Source organism: Prinia subflava, chromosome Z (assembly GCF_021018805.1).
Source record: "Prinia subflava isolate CZ2003 ecotype Zambia chromosome Z, Cam_Psub_1.2, whole genome shotgun sequence".
Lineage (NCBI taxonomy): Eukaryota > Metazoa > Chordata > Aves > Passeriformes > Cisticolidae > Prinia > Prinia subflava.
Window position 1 is genome coordinate 43,738,829 of NC_086283.1, and position 23,049 is coordinate 43,761,877.

Genomic DNA, 23,049 nt, shown 5'->3' on the forward strand with positions numbered 1-23,049 from the left:
AATGGAGCTCCAACAAGGAGGGGGCAGGCAGTAGTAGTGATTGACTTTAGAAGACAACAGGTGCTTGGAGGTGATTATAATGTGTTCTGTCTACATAACTGTTTAAAAGAAAATGTGTTTTACAGATTAGCAGTCCTGTCCCATCATGTGTTCCCCTCCTCTCTCCAGATATTTTAGTATTAATTAACTGTAAAATTTATAAACATTTATCACACTGACAGAATTAACATGGTGCAAAACTTCTAAATTTCTAGGCACCAAAAGGAAGGAAGATCCTGAAGTCTTCTCCTAAAGCTAGTATTCAAATTCCAAACCAAATATTTGAAAATGAACCAACAGTTTCCTAAATCCCCATAATTTTCAAAATTTTGCATTTTCAATGCAATCATGCTGTTAAGGTTTTCCCAAGATAAACTACTGTATTTCATTGCTTTTTTGCAATGTTTATCAAAGCATCCAATGTTTTACATGGAAAATGAAGATAATTTAGACAACTTGGGCATTGTTTTCCTACATAAGATCTGATTAACACTTTTTCGCCCTACTGCAACAGAGGGACCATTATAAGCCATTTTCTCTGTATCATCCTGGCCAGAACATGAAATACCAAAATCTTAGAGTTTCTATGCTCATCAGTAGCTTCCCACATCAAGGACAGTCAATTAAAATGACAATACAGGACAATTTGTAAGCAAACACAAAATTAAAGATAAAATACATAGAAAACTGCTCAATTTTTATTCTTCTCTTCAGGCTCTTCCTGACTTATTATCCTTAGAGTGCTATTATCAAAAGGCTTATTTTTCTTGCTATTCCTGTATTCCGTATTTATACATTGGAAACTGCTGTGGTATTTTAAGCATTAGTGAAGTTATTAAATTAAACAGCTGAAAGCTGAGCTATTTATAGAAAATTCACTCATTCTTTGGCTCTCTGTACATTTGGATTTAATTCCAAAGCCTAATGAGACAAACATTTTTATTAAATACTCACTTTCCCTTTTGAAGGGATGTCACCACTATTTTGAAAATCTGATTTTTGCTGGAAATCCAGAACCACGTTCAGGATAAAAACCACGGTACTAATCTGGCAGGGGAAACGGAAGAGAAAAGCAGCTCTGAGGAGGGTATGGCTGATGTGGCAGAATAATGTTATATTGGGGGCTGGGGAAAAACAAAGAATATTTTTATATTAAAAGACAAAGAAAGAAATATTACATATTGCCATATAACTTGCAACTTTTGCCATCCAAATTCAAAAGTTTAGTCATTTCTTAAACTACTCTGGCTAAGTTAAAAACTTAGCAGAGCAGTGAATACAGTGAAAGTTTACTTAAAACCTAAATTAAATTTCTTAAGCACATCATTTATTAAAATACCGTCTTATTTTTTTAATATAATGATTTTTTAAAAATAAGCTTAATAAGTGTGAAAAGCATTCCTTGATTTACCTATTGGGCCAAATTGAGTTTTTTGCCTAATTAACCTGATTTCAGCTGGTATAACAGCTATTTAAGCATGGCTGAATTTTGTCCCATTGACACAAACACAGGAAAAGGATATGAAAAAAGTTGTGGGTTTAGAGCTTTGCGCATTTTGCAGATCTTCAGTTTGCACCAGCTCTGATTCAGAGCAACTGGAAGCAATAAAGAGAACTACTCAACATGAAAAGACACACTCTGTCCTATACCATGAGATCTAAAAGTTACTGGGAAAGGGAAGTTTTGGACCAGTCTTTAACAAAATCTGCAGTTAGTGTGCTCATGTATAGGAAGTGGCAACAGAAAATACTTGTCAATGTTGCTGTGGGTCTGTTAATGGAACGTAAGTTTATCAAAATCAAACTGTACATTGTTAAGGAGCAAGAGAAGTGATGAAGACTTATCTATGAGTGTACCTGGTTGCTCACAGGCTTCAAGGCTGCCAGGCCCAGGCTGGATTAAGTGACATGGTTTGGTCCCACAGATGACCCTGATTTGACCAAGATATTGGACCACAGTCCTGAGTTACTGTGTGTTCTGTGATCCTTGTTTAACCTTACTGCTGTTGGATTGAATGCATAAGCTGTGCTGAAGTTAAAATATATGGCAATTAGAATAGAACAGAATAGAACAGTTTGAAGGTACCTACAGTGATCATCTAGTTTAACTGCCTGTCCACTTCACAGCTGACCAAATTTAAAGCCGTTATCCAGATGCCTGTTTTCAAGGCACCAATAAGCTCAGGGTATCAACCACCTCTCAATAAAGCCTGGGCCAGGGTTTCACCACCCTCTCAGAAAAAAAAAAAAAGGTTCCTAATGTCCAGTACTCCCCTGATGCAGCTTTGAACCATTCCAACACGGTTGCTGTATTGCAGGGAGAAGAGCTCAGCACCTCCTTCTCCACTTCCCCTCCTCTGGGAGCTGAACACAGCAGCGATGTTGCCCCTCAGCCTCTCTCCAAACCTCGCCACTCCTTTCAGAAAAGGCCTTCCAGCCCTTCTACCTAGTTGGTTGTCTTCTTCTGGATGTATTCAGGTGTCTTAGCATTGTTCTTCATTTTTGTGGCCCAGAACTGCACACAGTTTTAGTCCATGTTCACTTACTTGTAACTAATATAGAAGCTAAAGAAGGCCGGAGCCTCCAGGTTTTTGCTTTTTCCATTCCATTCTATTTCAAATACTATGTCATTTCAGTCTTTTGAATTCTCTTGGTTGGATTTTATCCTTTGTTTTCCTTTCTATTTTTCAGTATTTGTAACTGCACATGTTCTGTGCAAGTGCTCTTTAAAAATGTCTACAGACTTAAATTCATAAATGGTTCAAAATACTTTCCAAACTACCCCTTTAAAATAATTTAAGGAAGTTTTATATATAATATTTTAAGTCTATATATATTCCCAGTCATCACCCAAAAGAGAAATTAAAAAGCTATCAAGATTCTGACAGCAAATAGGACAGGAAGTCTGAATAGACTTACACTCAGATTTTAAAAGATTCACATGGGTTTAGTACTTGTATTAGTATACAACAAGTAATAATCTTATTAAATAAAGGAGCAGTTATTCCTTCTTCTGGAGAGGTGCAATAGGAAATTTAGTAAGACAGGTACACCCAGACTAAACAAGCTTTATTGGAAGCAAAGATTCTGCCATTATATTAGAAATAGTTTGGATCTGTTGCAAAATGCACGTCACCCAATTGCCTTGTTTTGCCTTGTCATCTCTTTGACTGAACAGGATGGAGATCTGTAAATTCTAGTTTTCAGAATTCTGGATTAGAAGTCTATTTTAATATACTACATTCATACATTGTGTAGCACAGTGACAGCTTTTTAATCCAGTCTATTCTTATTTTTTTAAAGGAAGTCCACTTTAGAACTGTTTTTTTATGAATGCAGAATTTAAGCTTCCTGAAAGGTCTTTTCTACACTAACTTCTACCTTTTATGATATGGTCTCTGTATTTAGTGCATTCTCCTCCTCCTAGGACCACGTTTGAGGCCACTCACACATTGTTCTTTTTATAGATAAAATATTTGGTCTATTTTTTTTATTCAACATCTGTTTTTCACAGTAAGACACTCTGGACTGCGTTGGTGCTAAGCCCGTTTCTGTATTTTGGAGCACAAGATGGTGGTTTTTAAAGCTGAGTGAGGGAATAAAAAAATTAGCATTTAAGAATACTCAATGAAATTTGTCCTCCTCACAAAAACAAGCAAAATGAAAACCATTATTTGGAAAGAAAAATAAAAGAAATATGAGCTACTACTAGAAAATACACTTATTTTATTACACTGCTTCTCGCAGAATTGACTTTTTGGAAAAGTTTTTGGTATTTTTTTCTTCAGCAGGTTACTTATGGAACTGTCAAAAATACAATTGCTGTAAATTGATTACAAAAAATGCAGGAAAAATAAAGATTATGCTTCTGTCTGTGTCAATAACAGTAAGTAGTCTTAAATCCCTTCATTTTTCCACTTGTCTATTGCATTGAAATGGCTTCTAAAAATCTGTTACATCTCTTGAGCTACTATCCTTTGAACTGTTTTTGATACTGTTGTTCAATGATCATTTGTTAAAATACATTATTATGTAATAATATGTATAACTATTTCTTGTATGCATAGCTCCCTAGGCTTGTTTATATGAATTTCTACAAAAGTAAACTTTGGAAGCATATCTGCTTTCCCTTAACAGCTTCTGTGTGCTTGAATAATTACATAATTGAAATCTATTATAATAAAGAAACATAAAACAGGATTTAAATTGATTTTAGGAGTTTTCACACACATTTTTATGGTTTGATCTGTTTTGTAATGATGGAAGAAATTTTGGAAGAAATGCTAAGCTAAATAATTACTTAAACTATATTGCAGGGTGATAATATTTTGGGAGTCACAGTCGTATTTTGACCACTGATTTTGTGTAACCATATTCTTTGACCTCTGTCAAACCTGGTTGAAATAGGATGTATAGTTCAAAAAGTTTAATGTGAGAGAGAGTGGTATTGTATAAAGAATTAAGAATAGGTTCAAATCTGTGAGTCCACATGGTGTCCCTATTGTCAGTCTCAACAGCACGTAGAAGAGCACGCACAGTGGTCCTGTATTTGATGTTACCATTCTGGAACATGACAAAACCCTGCAGAATGTGTGACTGCCACTTAACTTTTTGAAGAGTGATTCCAGTAAAAAAATGATACTGTAATTTCTTTTATGCCACATCCTTACCACCAGGAATAGTTTCGGCTTATTTGTAAATTAATGACTTACATGCAAAATTGTTTTCCACTAAGATTATTTTGTCAGCTACTCACTATACTTCACAGTGCTTTTAAAAGAAAACACAATAGAGAGAAGTTGCCAGTGACCTTGATTTTATTTAGGAGCACATAAAAAAAGTTATGCCACAGCTTTGGTTGACTGGAATGATACGTACACTTAAATTTTTAGGTTTTTTTTTAAATGGTAAACAAGTGTACATTCAGTTTTATGCAAGACCAACATTGTCAGTAACACAATTACACTACAGAAAATGAAATGCTTGAAGTATATAGCTGTGACACCCTTCATATTTTTGGTATTTAACCAGCATTGTTAGAAATTGTCTTCTGAAGCCATTTCATATATGGTAAACACTGAAAAAAGACCCTGTGACGAGTGAATATAACTATAGTTGCACCGGCTCTGGAGACAAGAGCCCTACTTAAACATTTTACTTATAAGCTATGTCTTCTGCAGCTTAAATGTGAAAAGAATTACCTAACTTGTAGTTATGAAGTCCATTCTTACTATTCAGCCACTTGAACTTAAAGTGGTCTGTATTTTCATACATTTGGGATACTTACGAAGCAGTAATTTTTCATGCCACAGAAAAAAATTACAACAATTGCTTAGACTGGATAATTATTCTAAATAACACTATAACTGCATGTTCCACCAATTTAGAAATGCTTTTTACAGATATTATATTTTTTTTCCTTTTTTTGTATTTGTTTTGTGGGTTTTTTCTGTGTTTTTTGGGTGGTTTGAGGTTTTGTGGGGGGGGATGGTTTGGGGTCATTTTTTGTTGGGATTTTTTTGTTGGTTTGTGTGGGATTTTGGGGGGCTTTGGGGGGGTGTGGTTTGAGAGCTGCTGTCAACTACCTAGATTTGAAGGAGGAAGGTATGAAAATCCCCAGGCCATGATGAATCCTGAGTATTTTGGAGCACTATGCACTGAGTTCTGGTAGTCCACAGTCTCTCTGTATGGTGAAAGGATGATAATAAAACATAGATGGAATATTTACAATTTTTAGAATAAACCTGGTAGCAGACCAGCTGTAACTATTTTGCCTTCTACAAAACCTACTTTTAAATATCACCTTTTTCTAGAAACATATGGCAAGGAAAATAAAACTGTCTTTTTTAGTAAGCAAAAGAAGGTTTTGATAAAAACATATAAAACTGCTGGATGATATACGTGTACCTGTAAACAAATGTGTACTTAACAATAAAAGAGAAGGTAGGTTTGAATGTTACAGGTCTGATGTAAACAGGAAAAAAAAAAATGTAGTCAAAAGTGCTGATACATGAACACACTCCATCATGCCTAATTATTGCAGCATTTATGATATAAAATTATTAAAATGCAAAAAATATCTGCTTATCTCCAAACCAGAGAAAAGAGATCTCTTTGGAAATGTAGTTAAATTAAAAAAAGTCAAGATGCATGTTACATTTCAGCACACACAAGAAATTCAGACGGGAGATTATAAACTCCTGAAAATAGAAGTTTATGATGACAACAGACAATGCTTTCATGACAGTGACATCAACAGAGCAACTGTAACACATATCATTTTCTTTTTGAACAGTTTTACAGTAGATATTTGAAGACAAAGAAAAGATTCATGTGCAGCTTTTCCATTAAAAGGTGTGCGGTTCATCAAAATGGTAAGTATATTTCCTGAAATGTTTTAGAAAACGAGAAAAGACACTTGACCTAAATACTGCGCACGCTAATTAACCATGTATAAAGATTCTTAAGTGCACTATGAATTGCAGATGCAGACATGAATGGCTTTTGACAGCTCAGTAATTTGCCTGAATGCACACTAAAGAACCATTTAAGAAGTTGTTTTCAGTTTTGACTGATCATTTTTTCTCAGAAAGAGTTTCATCACAAAGTTCTGCATCTTGTGAGGCCTCTTCAAGAGATGGTTTAATATTAGATACATTACCAGGACATCCAAGGGTAGCTATACAGATTGAGAGAAAAGAAGTATTAGTTTTTACACTTAATATCCATGCTAAAAAGCAACAAAGGCAAGAAAAATGCTTGTAATCTAGCACAGAAACAAATAAGCTACACTATTTCATGAAATCAGAAATCCAAGTGAAATTTGGTTTCTATTCAAAAGCATTCAAAAGCAGACAGTGCAGCTGGCCAACAGTTCAGACTGAACATATTAGTGATTGAATGAATCCTCATGTTACAGGCAGCTTTAGTTAGAACAGAGTCACAGAGCTATATGTTAGGGGTTCAGAAAACATCTTAGAAATTCAGTCATTTAAATAAATAAATATACTTTGTCTTGGAGATAGCTATCATACTTCAAAGCAAAAGGTCATGAACTTCAGGACATAGAAAATGAAACATTTCAGAGGATAAGAGAAAATAACTATTAACACAGTTTTACTGTTAAAGGTATTTGCTTTAAAAGCAATGCTACTTAGTTTCACAGACCCACAAAATGATCCTGCTTATAAGAGGAATGTTAAGAAACAGCATGCCCAGAAGTCATGTTATATGTAAGGAAGAATTATACTGCTGGAAATAATCAAAAGTTAGTTATTCCGCCTTCGAAAAAATTTACTTACATAAGGTTAGTTTCTCTACTGCTAGCCTTTCAGGCAAAGTTTCAAGTGGCGTTGGTTGAATTTTTGCAGGGGTAAATGTATTTAAAGGAACTTTTCTACCTGAAAGAGGCATCATGTAAGTTGGAGAAGCTGAAATGGTGGGGAAAAAAAAGAATCAATAATTATAAAAATACTCTCACCCAAACCAGATGTCAAAAACTGTAGCCACAGGACTGTGTATTCATTCATCCAGCAAAATAGATACCCCATTTATACAACGAACTGCTCAGGTACCAATTTTTCACTCTAGTGTTAAAACTTCACAACGTGAAAGACAAGCCCTAAAATCTCTTCTTTACCAGAGAAAGCAACACAATAAGTTCATGCTGTTAAGGCAGAGTTTCAGTAGCATGTTCCTTGCCAGAAGATTGGCAAAAGCATTAGTGCTGTTTCATGGGTTATGAAGATGGCACCTGAATAGGCTTTAAGTCTAACACATTTATGAAAAGCGCACACAATTCATTAATCTCTAGACAACCTCCAAATAGTACAGGAAAACAGGAGAACGAAACATCTATGACTTTAATTGTGTCAGGTCTATTTTCCAGCCACTCCTTGGTACAAAGGTGACAAACATACGCTAGGAGTATGACACATTTTGTGTTTCTTCATCTTGAATACTCTCAATTCTGAACTATTCTGAAGATACACAAACTTCCTAACTTGTATAAAAAGACATTTTAATTAGCTGAGAATTTTCACATACTTCTAAGCCTCTCTGAGCTCTTTTCCAGTAACATCAACTTTTTTAACTGCTTATATTCCTTTTCAAGTATAGGAGGCCTACCCTATCAAATAAGCTGCTGATTAAAATCTAAACTGCATAAAATAATGGAGGGAAAAAAGGAAAAATCTTGTAGCAGCAAAACGGGAGAGGTCCAAACAGGTAGAATATTGTTGTATCAGTACTTGCAAGTATAAGTTGCCTGACCAAAGCTTGAGTCTTTAGACACTTCCTTAGGAAAAATGATTTTCAATCACCTGAAACATTATTTACAAGCATCCTAATATGTGTTAAATCTGACCTAACTGAAACCATTTCCAAAGATACAGTAGTAGAATCACAATGGGAATCATTTCCCCAGACACATGTACATGAATGGAATTCAGCTGTATTTCCTATCAATATCACCTAAACTTTAAACATGCAGCATAAACTGCAAAAAAGCTAAGTAACTGCAAAGCACTTTACAGGTGAAACCTCAAGTAATACTGAAAGAAACAGGAAATAATGAAGTTTTAAATGTAAATGCGACACTATTCTGCTGAGGTTCTGCCAGTACAACTGCACAGTATAAAGTTAAGAATACTGCATGCTCCCTGAAAAGCACTACCTGTAATTCAGCTGAGTGGGACAGTACAGAGAAGTCAATGTAATAATAAAGGAAATAAACTAACTATGATTTCATTAAATCCTTAATTGACTACCTCAGCCAACAGACACTACTTCAATGAATTATAAGTGTCCATATCCACAAAAGGATAGTGCAAAATGTAAAATTATGGTTTATGTACGTTTTCATTTTCTTCAAAAGCAGTATCCTTAATTTACTTGTTAGTTGCAAAACACTGCAGAGATTAACTAGCCAATAGTTAAGAATTTAAAATGAATACAATTACAAACTATAATCAGTACATGTCTCCTGTAGATTTTCCCTCGATGGAGCAGCAACAGAAGCAAGAAATTCATCCACCTGCTTCAGAGACAAGGAATTGTGTAGAGTTTCCAAAGGGCAAATAGAAGGCACCATGGAATATAGTTCAAAACCTAAAAGAAAAAAAAAAAAAAAGAGATTTCCAAACATAAGACGGGATTTAAGGTACTGCATTAATGCATGATAAAAACTGCTTAGTTTACATTAGCATGTGCAGACATAAGTCTCTTGAAATCGTGGAAATTAAATACTACAGGAGCTGGAACAAGATGAGCCAATGTTACAGCGAAAGATACTGTGTAGCATACCATGGCTACAACTCGGGTACACATGAAGTACATGTGTACACATGAATTGTTCAAACATGAGAACTGTGCTCTACTCCCAAATCAGTTCAGGAAAGGAATTTCCCTTTAAGACAAACTTAACAGATCATTAAAAAAAAAAAAAAAAAAAAGGTAGTATTTGTCCTACTCATTCTGATATCTGGTACAAGACTAAATAGGTAACTCATTCATGCAAGAAAGTAGGATAGCTATCTTGTTAGCAGACAAGAGCCAAAAATGCTGTATCTTCCCAGAAATAAATTTGCAGAATTCATGTTCTATCATCTTCAGTATTCTGTAAAAACAAACTGTTAACTGCAGTTAATATCAAAGGAAAACCACTGTTAGCATTTTTATACCTTGAGACAGATACATACCTACCTTTATGCATTTAAAAACAGTATTGAAAAAACTAGAAGTTTCATATATTAGAACAGGTAAGTAAGGCAACCCAAAAAATCTAAAAATTTATTGGACTTTGCTTTTCTGTGTTAGTATTGATCATACACTAAACATGCATATCCATATTACTAACAGACTAAAAAGCATTTAAACATCTTGGCTAAAAAAAATTTGCAGTCTCCTAAAGCAATTCAAGTTTGGTAACTCAATAAACAGCTTTTCATCCAGTTGCATTTCAGAAGAGAAAATGTGTCCATTAGTGTTTGAACATACAGCTGTAACATTACAACTTTGCAATTCAATACTGTAAATTTCTTCTAAGACAATTAAATGAAGAAGCAATAGTGAATGAAATAATGTTTAGAATTTCAGTTCAAGGTACATTTATTAGAGATAACATTATGATGGTGAACTGTTCTTTCCCATAAAATAATAAGCAACAATATTCCTGTGATATCCAATGTTGCCCATTCACTCCCCATCAGTACTTTGCATAAAGAAGAAATTCAACAAGATTTCAACCCCCAAATGTCTATACTTATATTTAGATCCACCTTGGCCATATTCAAATTTTGGGGACCATTGCTACAAATATTCAACCAACTGAGGTGTACTTATATCAATTTCACCTAAATTATAAACAAAATGTTGCATTTCATGACAATTTGACTTTTGTGTACAAAAGAATCACCACCATACTATTAATTTCTGCTCTCCTATAAAGTCAGTAGCTAATCTTCAGTGTAAGCACTAAGATGCTTGCCATACAAATTAATATCCTAAATAACTATATGCATGCATGTAAAGCGCAAACCCTTTCGTTGCCTTACAGTAATATGTAAGATTTCTTTTTACCCTGACAGAAGAGTCACTATCACTTCAATGAGAATTAATTTATTTGATTTTGCAATTAATGAAGTGGGACAATGTCAGGTTAATTTTTTAGTAACTATTATTGTTATAGTGCATGTTATAGAGAATCAGAAAATAATTCCAAAATGCACTCATGCCCTTTAAACGAAAAAAAGGAAGAAGTAAAATTTTGTTGTTTTAGCAATTTCCTCTCCAAATTTTTTTGTTGAGATTTGACGATTCTACTGTCAGGTAGTTATATCCCAGCAGATTGTTGTAGCATGTTTATGTTTAACAGATATGGCTTAAAATATAATTTGGAAATCTATGTGTAGTGTTTTAATGTTTTCTGATAAATATTTTATGATGTTATAAGAAATAAATTTGAAATTTTACGATGAAGAAGCCCGACAGTATCCCTTTAAGAAGGCAGTTTCCTGTACACTAAACATCTTTGCTTTTTGGCTGTATTTATTCTTAAAGCATCAAAAGGCAATGAAAGGGTTAACGCATCTCAAAAAGCCACCCTGCTTATCTTAAGATTCAAAAGCTGTAGAGACATACCACTGGAGCCTAGAAATTCCACAGAGGAAATGGACCAGCACCTAAAGAGGTGTGGGTGTTCTGCAGAGGCCCAGAAAATAAGGTATAGCACTTTCAGATGATACTTGTTTCACCATGTTCCTTGAACTAAAGATGGGGGGGGTAGTCTGAAATGAGTTAAGAGGGTGTGATAACAACATAAAAGTAAGAAAAAAACAGAGTGAAAGGGACAAGGAGAATTAAAATGATAGTCCAGAGGACAGACAAAACAACATCAATATGGTGTTATGTTAGTAGAGAACCCCTGGAAACCTGCAATATACTTAGGGTTCGTAGGAGCTCATACTGCATGCATTATTCTTGTCAAAGATGTGTGGTAAAACCGCTGCATTAAATGAATCAGAAAAATCAATGTGATCAATAAAAGTTATTTAGATCCTTTTTAAAATGAATGGAGTCACAAAATATGACTAAATGGAACAGAAAGTAATCCTATTATTAGCCACAGATTCTCAGATACAGTTCTTACTGTCTGACCTTGTATGTTTAGGGAATAGTGTTTGGTTTGAGTTGCAACATAAAAAATGGACTTCTGACTTTTCTATTTGAGATATGACATTTGGCCTTTTAGATCAAACACAGTCTTAATGATATAAATTTAGCCTTACTATAGTTTTCCTTCAAGAAGCACTGCAGAGCAAAAAAGTCACTACGGATTTAAAATGAGTGTAACAAAATACTTCTCCTCTTCTAAGCCAAGTTAAACAAAAACTCAAGTCTTTTTTTTTAAATCTCTTTCTAATCAAAAATATTTTGAATCTAACATGAAAATACTGATGATTTCCACTGCAATTTCAATATTACTGTCACTGAACTAAGCCAGCAATCATGGACATTTTAAAACTGCAGTTAAGAAATCTGGAAAAGTCTAGAGGGTCCTGAAGACTGAGTCTACTTTCATGAACAGGATATATCTGCAGCCTAACCAATCATGCAGAAAGGGAGGCACAAAATATTTTGCTGAGGAAGAAAAAGACATACTTCTGTCCTGTGTGTTAAATGAGAATTTTTGTAAACTGAAGACAGTTAACTCTCACTCTTGAAGCTCAAGAGGTCAATGCTGCTCAAGAAGTCACAGCTCTCTTGCTGTGATTTTTAGTGCAATATTTAAGTAATTTGCACATCTGATGAATAGAGAAGTATAAGGTAAAATAAATTTTTGTCCTATAAAAATGTTGCAATTCAGCAGGAACAGAACCAAAGCTTCTGCTTTAGTTTTTGTAATTTAGCATCACTTCAAGAAGATAGTCATAAACTCCAGCTGTAAATTCAGTGATTTATTTTAGAATGGGCAGGCTCAGAAAATCAGCTCAGCAGGAGAAAGACAAAGAAGCAGCAGCTATCAAGAAGTGTGTCTCTAATAAGATCAGATTTCATTGTCTGTATCTTGTACAATACAGTCTGATCACACAAGAACTTCTGGAGAATAATTTATTAGAGAGATCATGATTAACAGTAGCACTTAGTTTTTTTTTCCGCACATTTTTCTAAGTAATGGATTTTTATGTTGTATTTATACTAATGAATGGTAAAGAAAGGATTTAGGATATCTAATGATTACAAATATATTTGGAATTGTGCTTGAAGTTAGGAACGACAGACGGCTGGATGATACTGTACACCCCGTATTTGAAATAAAAATAAAAGGGATGAAGCAAGGAACCTTTTGTTTTCGATTTTGTTTTTAAAATAAAAGCAAAACGTACCATTGGTTGGGTGTCGAGCAAATGAGATAGAAAACCTTTTAACAGCAGAACCGCGTGTGGTGTCTGAGAAAGAGAAAAACAGGTACCTGAAATTTGTAACAGCTACCAAAAGAGGGAGATTTTAAAATAGAAAAGGAAGAAGAAAGGAAAAAAGAAAAGATGAGAAAGTATTAGAAGTGAGTGGCATGCAGAAGGGACCAAGGAAAAGGGCTAAAATCTATGTAGATGTTAAAAAGAAGAAAATTTGGATTGTTGGTAACTACAAGACGTGTAATGAAGTGTATGAAAACAAGCAGAATGAGCTGGTGATTCTGGCATACAAGGTTATTCAGGTTAGACTCAAACACTGAGAAGTGAAGTGGGGGGGAAAACAGCATGAATACTGTTTCACCTCAGAGTTGTAAAGGTGTGCTTTGGTATCTTTACATTCTGAAATCTAGTGAGAGAGTTTCTTCTCTATGCCACATTATCCATAACTGAGAATCTCCTGCTCCTTTGTAATCCAAACCCCACCAAAAAAAAAATCAGGAATCCTAAAACTTTCACCATCAGTATTTAACTTATTACTTTATAATTTCATTCCTTGTATATGCTCCCAATAATTTATTTAATTTCAAGATCAATTAGCAGTGACAAAAACCAAAGTTTAAAATTATTAAAGAATTTAAAAATAAAACTTTCAGTTGACTTAAAAAATGCACTTGCTGGAATCTCCTGGCGCACATTACAAGTCTGTGATCCGGTGTTCAATTCAAGAAAACAAAAATTAACTACACTATTAAGTTAAACACAAGCAAGCTACGGGCAATAAGGAAGCAATAGAAACTCATAAAATTAATACTAAGGCCAAAGATTCTAGGATTCCAGTAAAATCTTTAGAAGTTCAATGTGGCACATGGGTTGTGCGTGCATGTGCGAGAGTGTGCACATACCATCTATGAAGCCAGAAGAAGTCAGCTTTTTACGATGCGTACGAGCATAATCCTGTAGGTTAGGTGCACTTGAAGAACCCCCGAGCACTGAGGTGCTAAACAGGCCCGCACAGTGAGACCCTGATGGGAGTTAGAGAAAATACATACAACAACCAGGTGTTCGTCCATTCACATTGGGGATGCATGCAGCATGCAAGCACATGGCTCTTACCACACAAAAGGCAGCTTTTGGCAGTGCCTTGGACACGTTCACAATATGCTTGTAATGTCAGAGTGGGACTTGTAGGCTGAAACTATCATAATTTATTGTGCTTCTACTCATGAAACAGCACACTCTGCTATATGTGCAAAGAGAGGACTGGCTTTAATAAAGTGAGTTCTTGTCCTGTTTTCACTTTTTGTAAAAAAAAGTTACCAGTTAGCATCAATGTAAACATAAACAAAACAACAAAACAAAATGAAGATGATGATGACGATGATAATGATTGATGATGAGGATGATGTGAAAGTTGTGTCTTTGAAAACCTGAATTCCTGAAACAAATATAAACTGGAAAAATACTGCTCATTGCTTTCATCCAAATCAACCCTTGAGATGACAGGCTGCCATGAAGTACTCATGCAGTTCCACAGACTTAGTATGTGGAAATACTTCTAACCACAATGAAATCTGAAACAAATTGGAAATACTGTGTTCGGATTTCAGCTACCATTACTGACAATATTGCAAACTGAAAATACCTGAAAGTTTCATCAAGTTTAACTTGACTTCCTTTCCTGAGAAGACTTTAGCACAGCTCCATGAAAGTGACAGTACTTTGTTACAACTCATGCATTCCTGCCACTAGAATGGGAGTTTAAACAAACCACTGAAAGCCACAGACAAAAACAGAAAAATAACTTTTGTAATCATCAACCATTAATGAAATTTACATACAATAATGAAACAAAATGGGAAAAAAATTTGCATTTTTTTTCCCTTTACATTTTACTACTAGTTGAAAGGAGAAGTGATTTCACTCAGAACTTATCTTTTACATTTCAGATAAGTAGCAGCAGATTTTTTTAAAAACCAGCGATACTTCCTTTCATTATTTATGAGAGTCCAGTGAGGGGAAACATTACTAGCACATGTGACCAATCACAGCCAAAATAAATTGGTGCCTGGTCTGTGGCAAAAGCCTTTCACACCAAATGTAGTATCTTAATCTACATGAAAATAGATCAACTTCCACAAGCCATATTGTGACACACAAAAGAATATTCATTTAACTTTAGCAAGCACATAATAAAAACCAGGACTTCAGTAAACAAAAGCACCTGATGTATGCATTTTACTATGGGAAAAATATAATGGGAAGAAAAGTATCACAGAAAGATTAGACATACAAAAACCGCATATCTTTGCAAATAACGGAAAAGCTACTTCTAAGTTTATGCATATAGGTGATGCATTTTTAATACTTAATAATTCCCACGAAAAGACACACAGAAAACAAAAGCAACGTTGATTTACAGTAGTGCACGATTTCATTTTTTTGCTTGTGAGACATACGTGTGCCTGTTTTAATAAAGCAATAGAAAAGCACCACTTGAATTAAGAGAATTTGAAAGAATTTGAATTATAGCATGATTCATTCTAATGCTGAAAAGAAGAAATTAATTTTAGGAGAGGAATAGGTACAAAACCCTTGATACTATCAAGAAACTTCCTGTTTGTTCCCCTTCCCCCTCCCCTCAGAAAAACATCTTCACTTTTATCAATTGCCCACAGTAGGAAACAGAAATTTTCAAGAAAAGTGTTTTAACTGTTTCCAGAGCAGGTCATTTTAATCCAAAATATTACTGCAAAATCAGTCAGAAACTACATTATCTTAAAAATCTGTTTTATGTTAAAAACAATCCTGTGTACCTGTTGTGAGCAGTACAAAATCAGTAGCACAAAGAGTCTCAAACAATTTTCTCTTTTCAGTTATTTAACTTATTTAAAAATTTTGCTGCAAAAAAATTGTCCAGTCCATAGTCAGACACTCACCATAATCTTATTGATAACAAGTCCTACTGGGTCCTGTTAACAAAAAAGCTATTCAAAGAATATACAGCTATAGAGAACAGCAGGCAGATGAAAAGCTGAAAACATCAAACAAAATGTCAACATTAGGCACATACCTAAACCACTCTGTTTTTGTTCCAGAATAGTTCTTGGTGTTCGTAAGTTACTATTGCTTTCTGATAGGACCTGGATGTAAGAAACAGAAAAATAAGGGAAAATAGAACAGCAGCATGAAACATCCATTTAACTTGATACAGCAGCCTGTTTCAGACAGACAGGTGTTAATAAGCTGTATGATAAGTGTTAGTAAAAATATGTAAAGGAAACATGAGAGATCATGCAATATCCCCTTGTGAAAGGAGTCCATTTCACATATGAGTTCCTTGCAATGAAGTGGTGCAAAGCAAGCATTCAGAATGAGAAAGTACACAGACCAAGACTGATATGAGAACAAACATTTGAGACATTTTATTTCATTTTACCAAATGCACTTTCCTAAACTGCGCCTGTATTGAAAAAAGGAGGGGAGGGAAGGAAAGACAGACAAGCTATTGAGGACACCATACGATCACTGACCATGCACAGGCTCAATCAGTATAATTTTCAGATGCTCACAGCCTTTGCTGATATAAACTTTTCCAATGTAAATAATTTCAGAATTGTCTACAATAAATTATGAAAAATTTCAAAGAAAAAGGATATGGTTACAGAACACCATCCATTGTCCTACATGTAAACAATATCTTGACATTCTGAATAGCTTTAGGTCTTCACTGGTACATCCAAAACATTTACTGGTTTGTTTTTTTTTTCTTCCCTGCTTTCCCTCAGCCCCCATTACAAGGAACAATCTTCAAAATATTGTACAAGTCAATGGATGATGTACTGTGTTGGGAGTTTCAGATACCTCCGGATATAGATGGCAAGAATTATTAGTGCTAGAGTTTTTTCCCTGCAATAGTTAATACCAGGCCACTGAAAATATGATATATGCAAAACAAGTTTTGAATAGCAACATGAAGTACCAAATAAATTATTTTAAATGGTATTGGTTGCAATTATTATTTTTTTTTAAATTTACCTACCACCAAATTAAGCAATGCTGGTTTTAAAGTCTTAAAGGACAACTAAACCAAAGCAATTCTCTTTCATTAGGCTAAGTCTTTTTTACCGTAGTAACATTTGCAATTCCTATAAAGAAACCAAATGTTTATGAAAGCGTGTAACACATTCAGTGGAAAAACATGCACTTGCTCTTTTTCCCCCAAACATTCTTGTCAAGTAATTTTAAGAAGTGGAAGATATTGCTTGAAACATAATCCATAACAAGGGATTAGATGTCCTTAAAGACAGTTGTTGCTTGGAATGCATAAAATGTTTAATGAAGTAAAGTTTAAAAACCTGTTGCCATGAGCCAAAAATACTGGATGTGAAAGCCAGTGATTTAGGGGAGACAGGGGAAGAAGTGATTTGTTCCCCTGATCTGCGTCTTCGACGCCCAGTACCCACACCACTGGTGTAATGCAGCCAGGTACCAATACACTCTGGGCTAGACACACTCAGGGGGCTCTCTTCCTGGAAGTGAGAAAGGGGGCAAAAAACAGCAAAGCATGCAAAGTTAGATTCAACAGAGCCAAATGAACAGAAAAGAAAAAAACCCAATCTGCTTGCACCCTTCTACATACTACCTTAAAAACTATTAAACAGTGAAGAGAGAAGCGTAATAATACAATATTGCAAAGTTATCAGTTTCACTTTTATCTCTTCATCCAACTGTGTCTTTTACTACAACACTTCAATCAAATTTCTGGTAGATTAATATTAGATATGAGAGAAAACATTTGTTATCAATAATTGAGTCATAATTTTAAGAATTTTTCACATGTTGGAAACAGAACTTCTGTTACCCTTGACAAACTGGTCAATAATTTTTCCCCTCCTAAGTACATTAAACTTCCCTATTTATTACTTAATAGTTTTCATTTCTAGTCTATACGCTTATCTGAAAGCTTATTTCTGAATTTTAAAATTGCCTTTGGGACTTTACAGCTGATTCACTGGTAGTAGCACCAAATTGTCTGGTAGCAGCACCAAATTGTCTGGTAGCAGTTTTCTAAACTTAAAAATGTCCTAAAAATTACCTTATGCTGGACACTTTATCAGGAGCATAAAGGGAGGGATAGTGTCAGGGAGGATAGTGTCAGGCTAAGCACCCCCAAGTCTCCATCACTGTATATCATTAGCAATTAACATTCTTGGTAATACAGAGTTTGCTTCCCAATGTCAATGAGCTGTTTTACTACAATAACTCAGCCTTTTTTTTCTTTTCATGACTCAGTCACAGTTGCATTCCTTCTGTAAATATTGCTGACTATAACCCAGATTAAAACTTCCATATAATCTCACACCTGATAGTGTCCTTTCAAATTAATGGACATAGGTGAAAACAGGATTGCCTTTCAAGAGGGGAAAAAAAAGAAAAAGAAAAAAAAAGAAGGAAAAAAAATTAAAAAGAAAAAAAAAAAAAAAGAAAAAAAAAAGAAAAAAAAGGAAAAAAGTTCAAGGCAGTTGCAGTTTAAGTTGCAGTGACTTTTTAAAGTTGCTCTAAAATAGCGTTAGATATTCCAAACACTAGTTTTGCAGATTTCAGTAGGCCAGATGAAACTTCCCATTTTACTTATAAGAAAAAAATGTTTTATAGTGTGTTTTCTTTAAATTAGCTATTTCCTTCCAGCAAATAAGCAAGCTCTGAGTGCTGAAACACATTCCATTTTAACATATACTATCTGCACAGGCAAAATTTGGCAATTTGTGCTTCTGATATCTTGTGAAAGTTAACTTCCATATAATTTACAAAAATGGTTGGAAGTCTTAAGTAATAGACTATTAAACTGTGCAAAAGTGAACTCATAGCTAGGAGGGGAGTTTGCATGATCATTGCAAAAACAGCTTTTAAAAATCAAAAATACTGATGTTGTGAGCATTTGTTTATGAAAAAACTTGGAAATAGAAAATGTAAGACATTAACATTTATTATGTCTGTTAATTTATGGAAGTCATGTGAAGTTACACAGATATCCTTACAGAAGGGATTCATGCATCTTTTTCTCTCCATACTGCCAATAACCAAGTGATTTCCAAATCTGTAATACTTTTACTGCATACAGACAACTCATTCCCAACACAAACATGAAAGAAAAAGCTTTTGGTGTGAATCTTCATTTCTGATGGTTTTAAGCAACTGAAAATGAGGCAATAAGAAGCTGTTAGTCTGCTTCTAGCATTAATATCACAGAAGTGCCACTATGCACCATCTGAATTTCCACTCAACCATCCCAATGGTATCAGCAATACAGCTGTGCATCCCCCCACCTCTGTGACATTAAGCTGTATCTGTGAAGCACACCTAGATGTCATGGCTTTCAAGACAGCAAACTAGATTGTTCAAGATGTTACCTACAGAATTCATGAAACATAAATTATAAAATCACATTAAAAAAGCTTCCACTTTATCTTTCTTACCTTCAAAAGCTTGACAAGTGGAGTCACTTTCACTCCACGTGAAAGCAAATACAGCAGCAGAAGACATCTCACCTCCTGCACCTCTCCTACCACCCTAATCCCTCTGATCCCTTTCAGCACAATCACCCTGAAAGTTTGCTCAATTCCCAGTAGTAGCTGTCTTGTAAGGATGAATAGAAAAGCAATGTATGTTAGTTTGTAGATATAGGTTTAGACTGAAAGAGTCTTCATTTTCAAATACCAACTTTTCTGAAATGGCTTTTTAAAAAAGGAAGTAAGTTTTATCACAGAATAGTAATAATTTAAAAAAAAATCCCTTCAAAGAAATTATTTGCCACGGAGGATTTCCCACTGAGTAAGGGCAAACCTGTGAGATGTATCATGCTACTTCCGTGTATCAAAAGCAGAATTATATTTGGTTTTGTTTTCTTAAAAGCAAGCAACAGTTAACGTCTTTGACAGAAATTATCTGGAACACAAACACTTACTTCAACAGAACCAATCTTCCTGGATCTTGGAAGGGGTGACTTTCTGTGTATGTGAATTGGGTCTGATACCATTGGCTTGAACATCACTACTGATCGATCCGTTTCATCTCTTTTAGGAGCGTGTACCTCCTCATCACTATCATTTCTATGAGAGGTTTTCTTCGAGCCTTCATTCTATAGAAAATACATAATTTATTTTCAATTTGTCTGCACACCTTCAAACATGTGGACAGAAGTGTCTCTTAAATATTTTGCATAAAGATAAAACATGTTGATTTAAAAAATACAAGATGTAAATCACATATTACTGAAAAATCTGCTCTAGACGTTAATAATCTAGATAATAATCTGTTTCTTCTTTCTTCTTTTATTTAGAAGAATTCCAGCCAAGCTTTGCTCTCATTCCTTTCTCAAAAAGCAGTCATAACTCCACACACCTGACCACATATCTTGGAAAATATCAATCTTTCCTCAACAATCTGTATTCATAAACATGTCAAACTACTTTCTTGAACATGTCTTCCAGTTTCCAGAATAATATTCATGTGACATTCTGATGTAAATATGGTTTTTCTTAGAGTATTTTGTATTTTCAGTAAAAATTCTGGCAAAGTCTTAGAACATCCAAATTATCTGTGTCCTTCATCCCAGTGCCCATTCAAAGTGGAAAACACTGGGACTACTCTTTTACTGCATATTTTTCTACCAAAAAAAAATCAGACTTGTATTTTCTACATACCAGTTTTACAGTTTTTATTTTAACTATGCCCATATCCAGAATACCTGTGTTTTGCTCTATAGAAAGGCATAATTATTACCTCTCTGGAGGCAGGTCTGTATCCATATCCAGATGGTAAATTTTTATCTTCCTCACAGCCTTTAGCTCCTGGACTGAAATGCAGCTCTACATGAAAACGTTCTTCCGAGGAAAGTTCCTGAAGTAAAATAGTTAAATAGGTTTGTACTTTTATACATAGCTCAGCATTACTCATTTCTGAAAATATTTATCCATTTTAAATACCTTGTTAGGATCCTCATAAAGCATGATAACAATCTGTGTCATGTAATTGAGTTCATTGACCACATTTAAGTAATCCATTGCTCGTTTCCATTGTTCATCTTTTGATTCCTTATGGAGAAAAAAAATCAACAAGTAAAACTCAGAAAAAAAAATTTTCTTTAAAAAGACTGATGATTTCACTTTTCTTGATTTACACAGATTTTCATAGCAGAAGTGCAAAGCTCATCATAAATAAGGAAAATGCAGAGGTACAATGAAAAAACCAATTATGGACCTCCACAAGTGACTTAAAATTGCTCACCAAATTACTGAAAAGTGAAGAGCAGAACTTTTCATATGTTATTTCAGTGCATCTTTAATGTTTTTTTGCCAATGATGATATGTAGGCAGAGGCATTGTTTTCAACTCTCCTGATGAGAGGTGCTAATTTTGCATTAAATTCATTTCAGTTAGTATATTGTGGAGAATGTTTTTATATATCACACTAACAGAGATATCAGTCAAACAGAGTAAGCAAAGCTTTCTAGTATACAGAGGAGGTACAACCGTCACATCCCAAACTACTTAAATGAATAGTCATCTCTTCATGCTGTAGGAAAAAAAGTTAGTAATCCAACTTAAAGAAAAATTAAAAGTTTCTCCGACTTAAACTTGGAGTGTACCTGTTGTAGCATGTCACAGAAATTAATAAATGCTTTTGCCATTACTGAGTTTAGTCATCCATTACCAGAAGCAGGTATGTCAATACAACAATTTGGAAAGTAGTATTTAAGTCAAGCTGCATCTTATGGGCAGATAGGTTTTGGTGCTGAATATATCTTCTCTAAGAGCTCAGTTTAAGTTATTTCTGAATCTGGAGACCTTGTCTTTTTCACTGTCAAAGACTGTCAGATGGAGAATAATGCAGCACTTTTGTAGTATTCTATAACAGTATAGGAAAGTAAGAAAATTCACTGTACAGGAGGAACATTGTACTCTATGAGCAGTCTTGAAATTAGGTAGAGACATCTTGACATATGTCAAAGGTCAAAAATAGTAAGCCAGTGCAAAAGTAAATTCAAGAGAAGTCTGAATCATAACTTAAGAATAAAAGTCGGAAGAATTACTGGTGACAACAGACACCAAAAAAATAGTATCTGGTCTTTCCACATCTATTTGTGATTCTAACACATAGAGCCAATGGAACACAGCATTACTTTGATGGAAAGCAGCATGCCAGTTAACATTCAATTTGCAATATGTTTCTGCATAAGTAATAGAAAATCAAATGTTTGAAAAAATGTGATAAATTTCAAAGACACTTAAGGTTTCAATTAATACAGTCAGAGGAAGATTCAGGTTCCTCTCAAAGTATCAGGGCTTTGAGAAACTTACATCACATAAGGCACCGTAACGAAGGGTGGATAACAGGGAGTGGACGTGACTCTCACTGGTGAAATACAGCCGGGTACGAACATGGCGTTCTGGGGACATAACACCCCTGGAGTAGCTTAAAAAAAAAGAAAAATGTTATTAGACCATTGTCGGAGTCTAGAACATCTCTCTGGCCACCCAGGAGGGTTTGGAGACTGGACATGGGGGTCTGGGATCTGTACAGGGGGGTCAGTTAGACCTACACAGGTCTTAGGAGGACACTGCCTCTGATCTCTGTCCGTGGGAGTGAACACTCACATGCAGGAAGAATCACAAATCTTAAGAATTTGAAATAAGTAGTGGATAGTTTATTATAGAATATAAATATAGAAATTAGGATTCTTAGCATATGGGGCTGAAGAGACAAGATGGAGGAATTGGGGAGTGGCCCCTGTCTTCTTTGTTCTTGTTCTCGTCTCCCATCTTGTGCTGAGTTGGGTTTTAGAGATTGGTTTAGAGTAGAACTGACATGTTAGTATAGGTAATAGGTATTGGTAAAATTTTGTAAATAAAAAATACGTCTCGGACAGTGGTTGGGTCAAGGGGACTGTACATAAGGTACGGGGCTCTCTGATCCGCCCAGTCTGCCGCGTGTCCTGCTCTGCGGAGACACCTTGCAGAGCTGAGAAAGAACTAAGATAAGGTACCCTGCCAGGGAAGTGTTTGGCAGAGCTGAAAAAGGACTGAGATAATGAAGA

At 34.8% G+C, this 23,049-nt stretch overlaps 1 protein-coding gene across 10 annotated transcripts in view; it reads right to left on the reverse strand.

The window, feature by feature from the left end:
* Positions 1-4,838: 4,838 nt before the first annotated feature.
* The window catches only part of PPIP5K2 (diphosphoinositol pentakisphosphate kinase 2), a 50,538-nt gene continuing 32,327 nt past the window's right edge, over positions 4,839-23,049 (reverse strand). For 4 of the 10 annotated variants that reach the window (XM_063421610.1, XM_063421608.1, XM_063421609.1 and 1 more), the window contains exons 21-31: positions 22,313-22,427; positions 20,939-21,046; positions 20,736-20,852; positions 19,918-20,091; positions 17,309-17,482; positions 16,024-16,093; positions 13,856-13,975; positions 12,924-12,986; positions 9,016-9,147; positions 7,341-7,469; positions 4,839-6,718 (exon numbers count right to left, since the gene is read on the reverse strand). In XM_063421610.1, coding sequence (XP_063277680.1) covers positions 6,615-6,718; positions 7,341-7,469; positions 9,016-9,147; positions 12,924-12,986; positions 13,856-13,975; positions 16,024-16,093; positions 17,309-17,482; positions 19,918-20,091; positions 20,736-20,852; positions 20,939-21,046; positions 22,313-22,427 — 1,306 coding nt within the window. In that variant the 3' untranslated portion in view covers positions 4,839-6,614. The remainder of the gene's footprint in view (positions 6,719-7,340; positions 7,470-9,015; positions 9,148-12,923; positions 12,987-13,855; positions 13,976-16,023; positions 16,094-17,308; positions 17,483-19,917; positions 20,092-20,735; positions 20,853-20,938; positions 21,047-22,312; positions 22,428-23,049) is intronic. The other 6 variants (XM_063421612.1, XM_063421613.1, XM_063421614.1 and 3 more) reach the window with 6 other exon arrangements.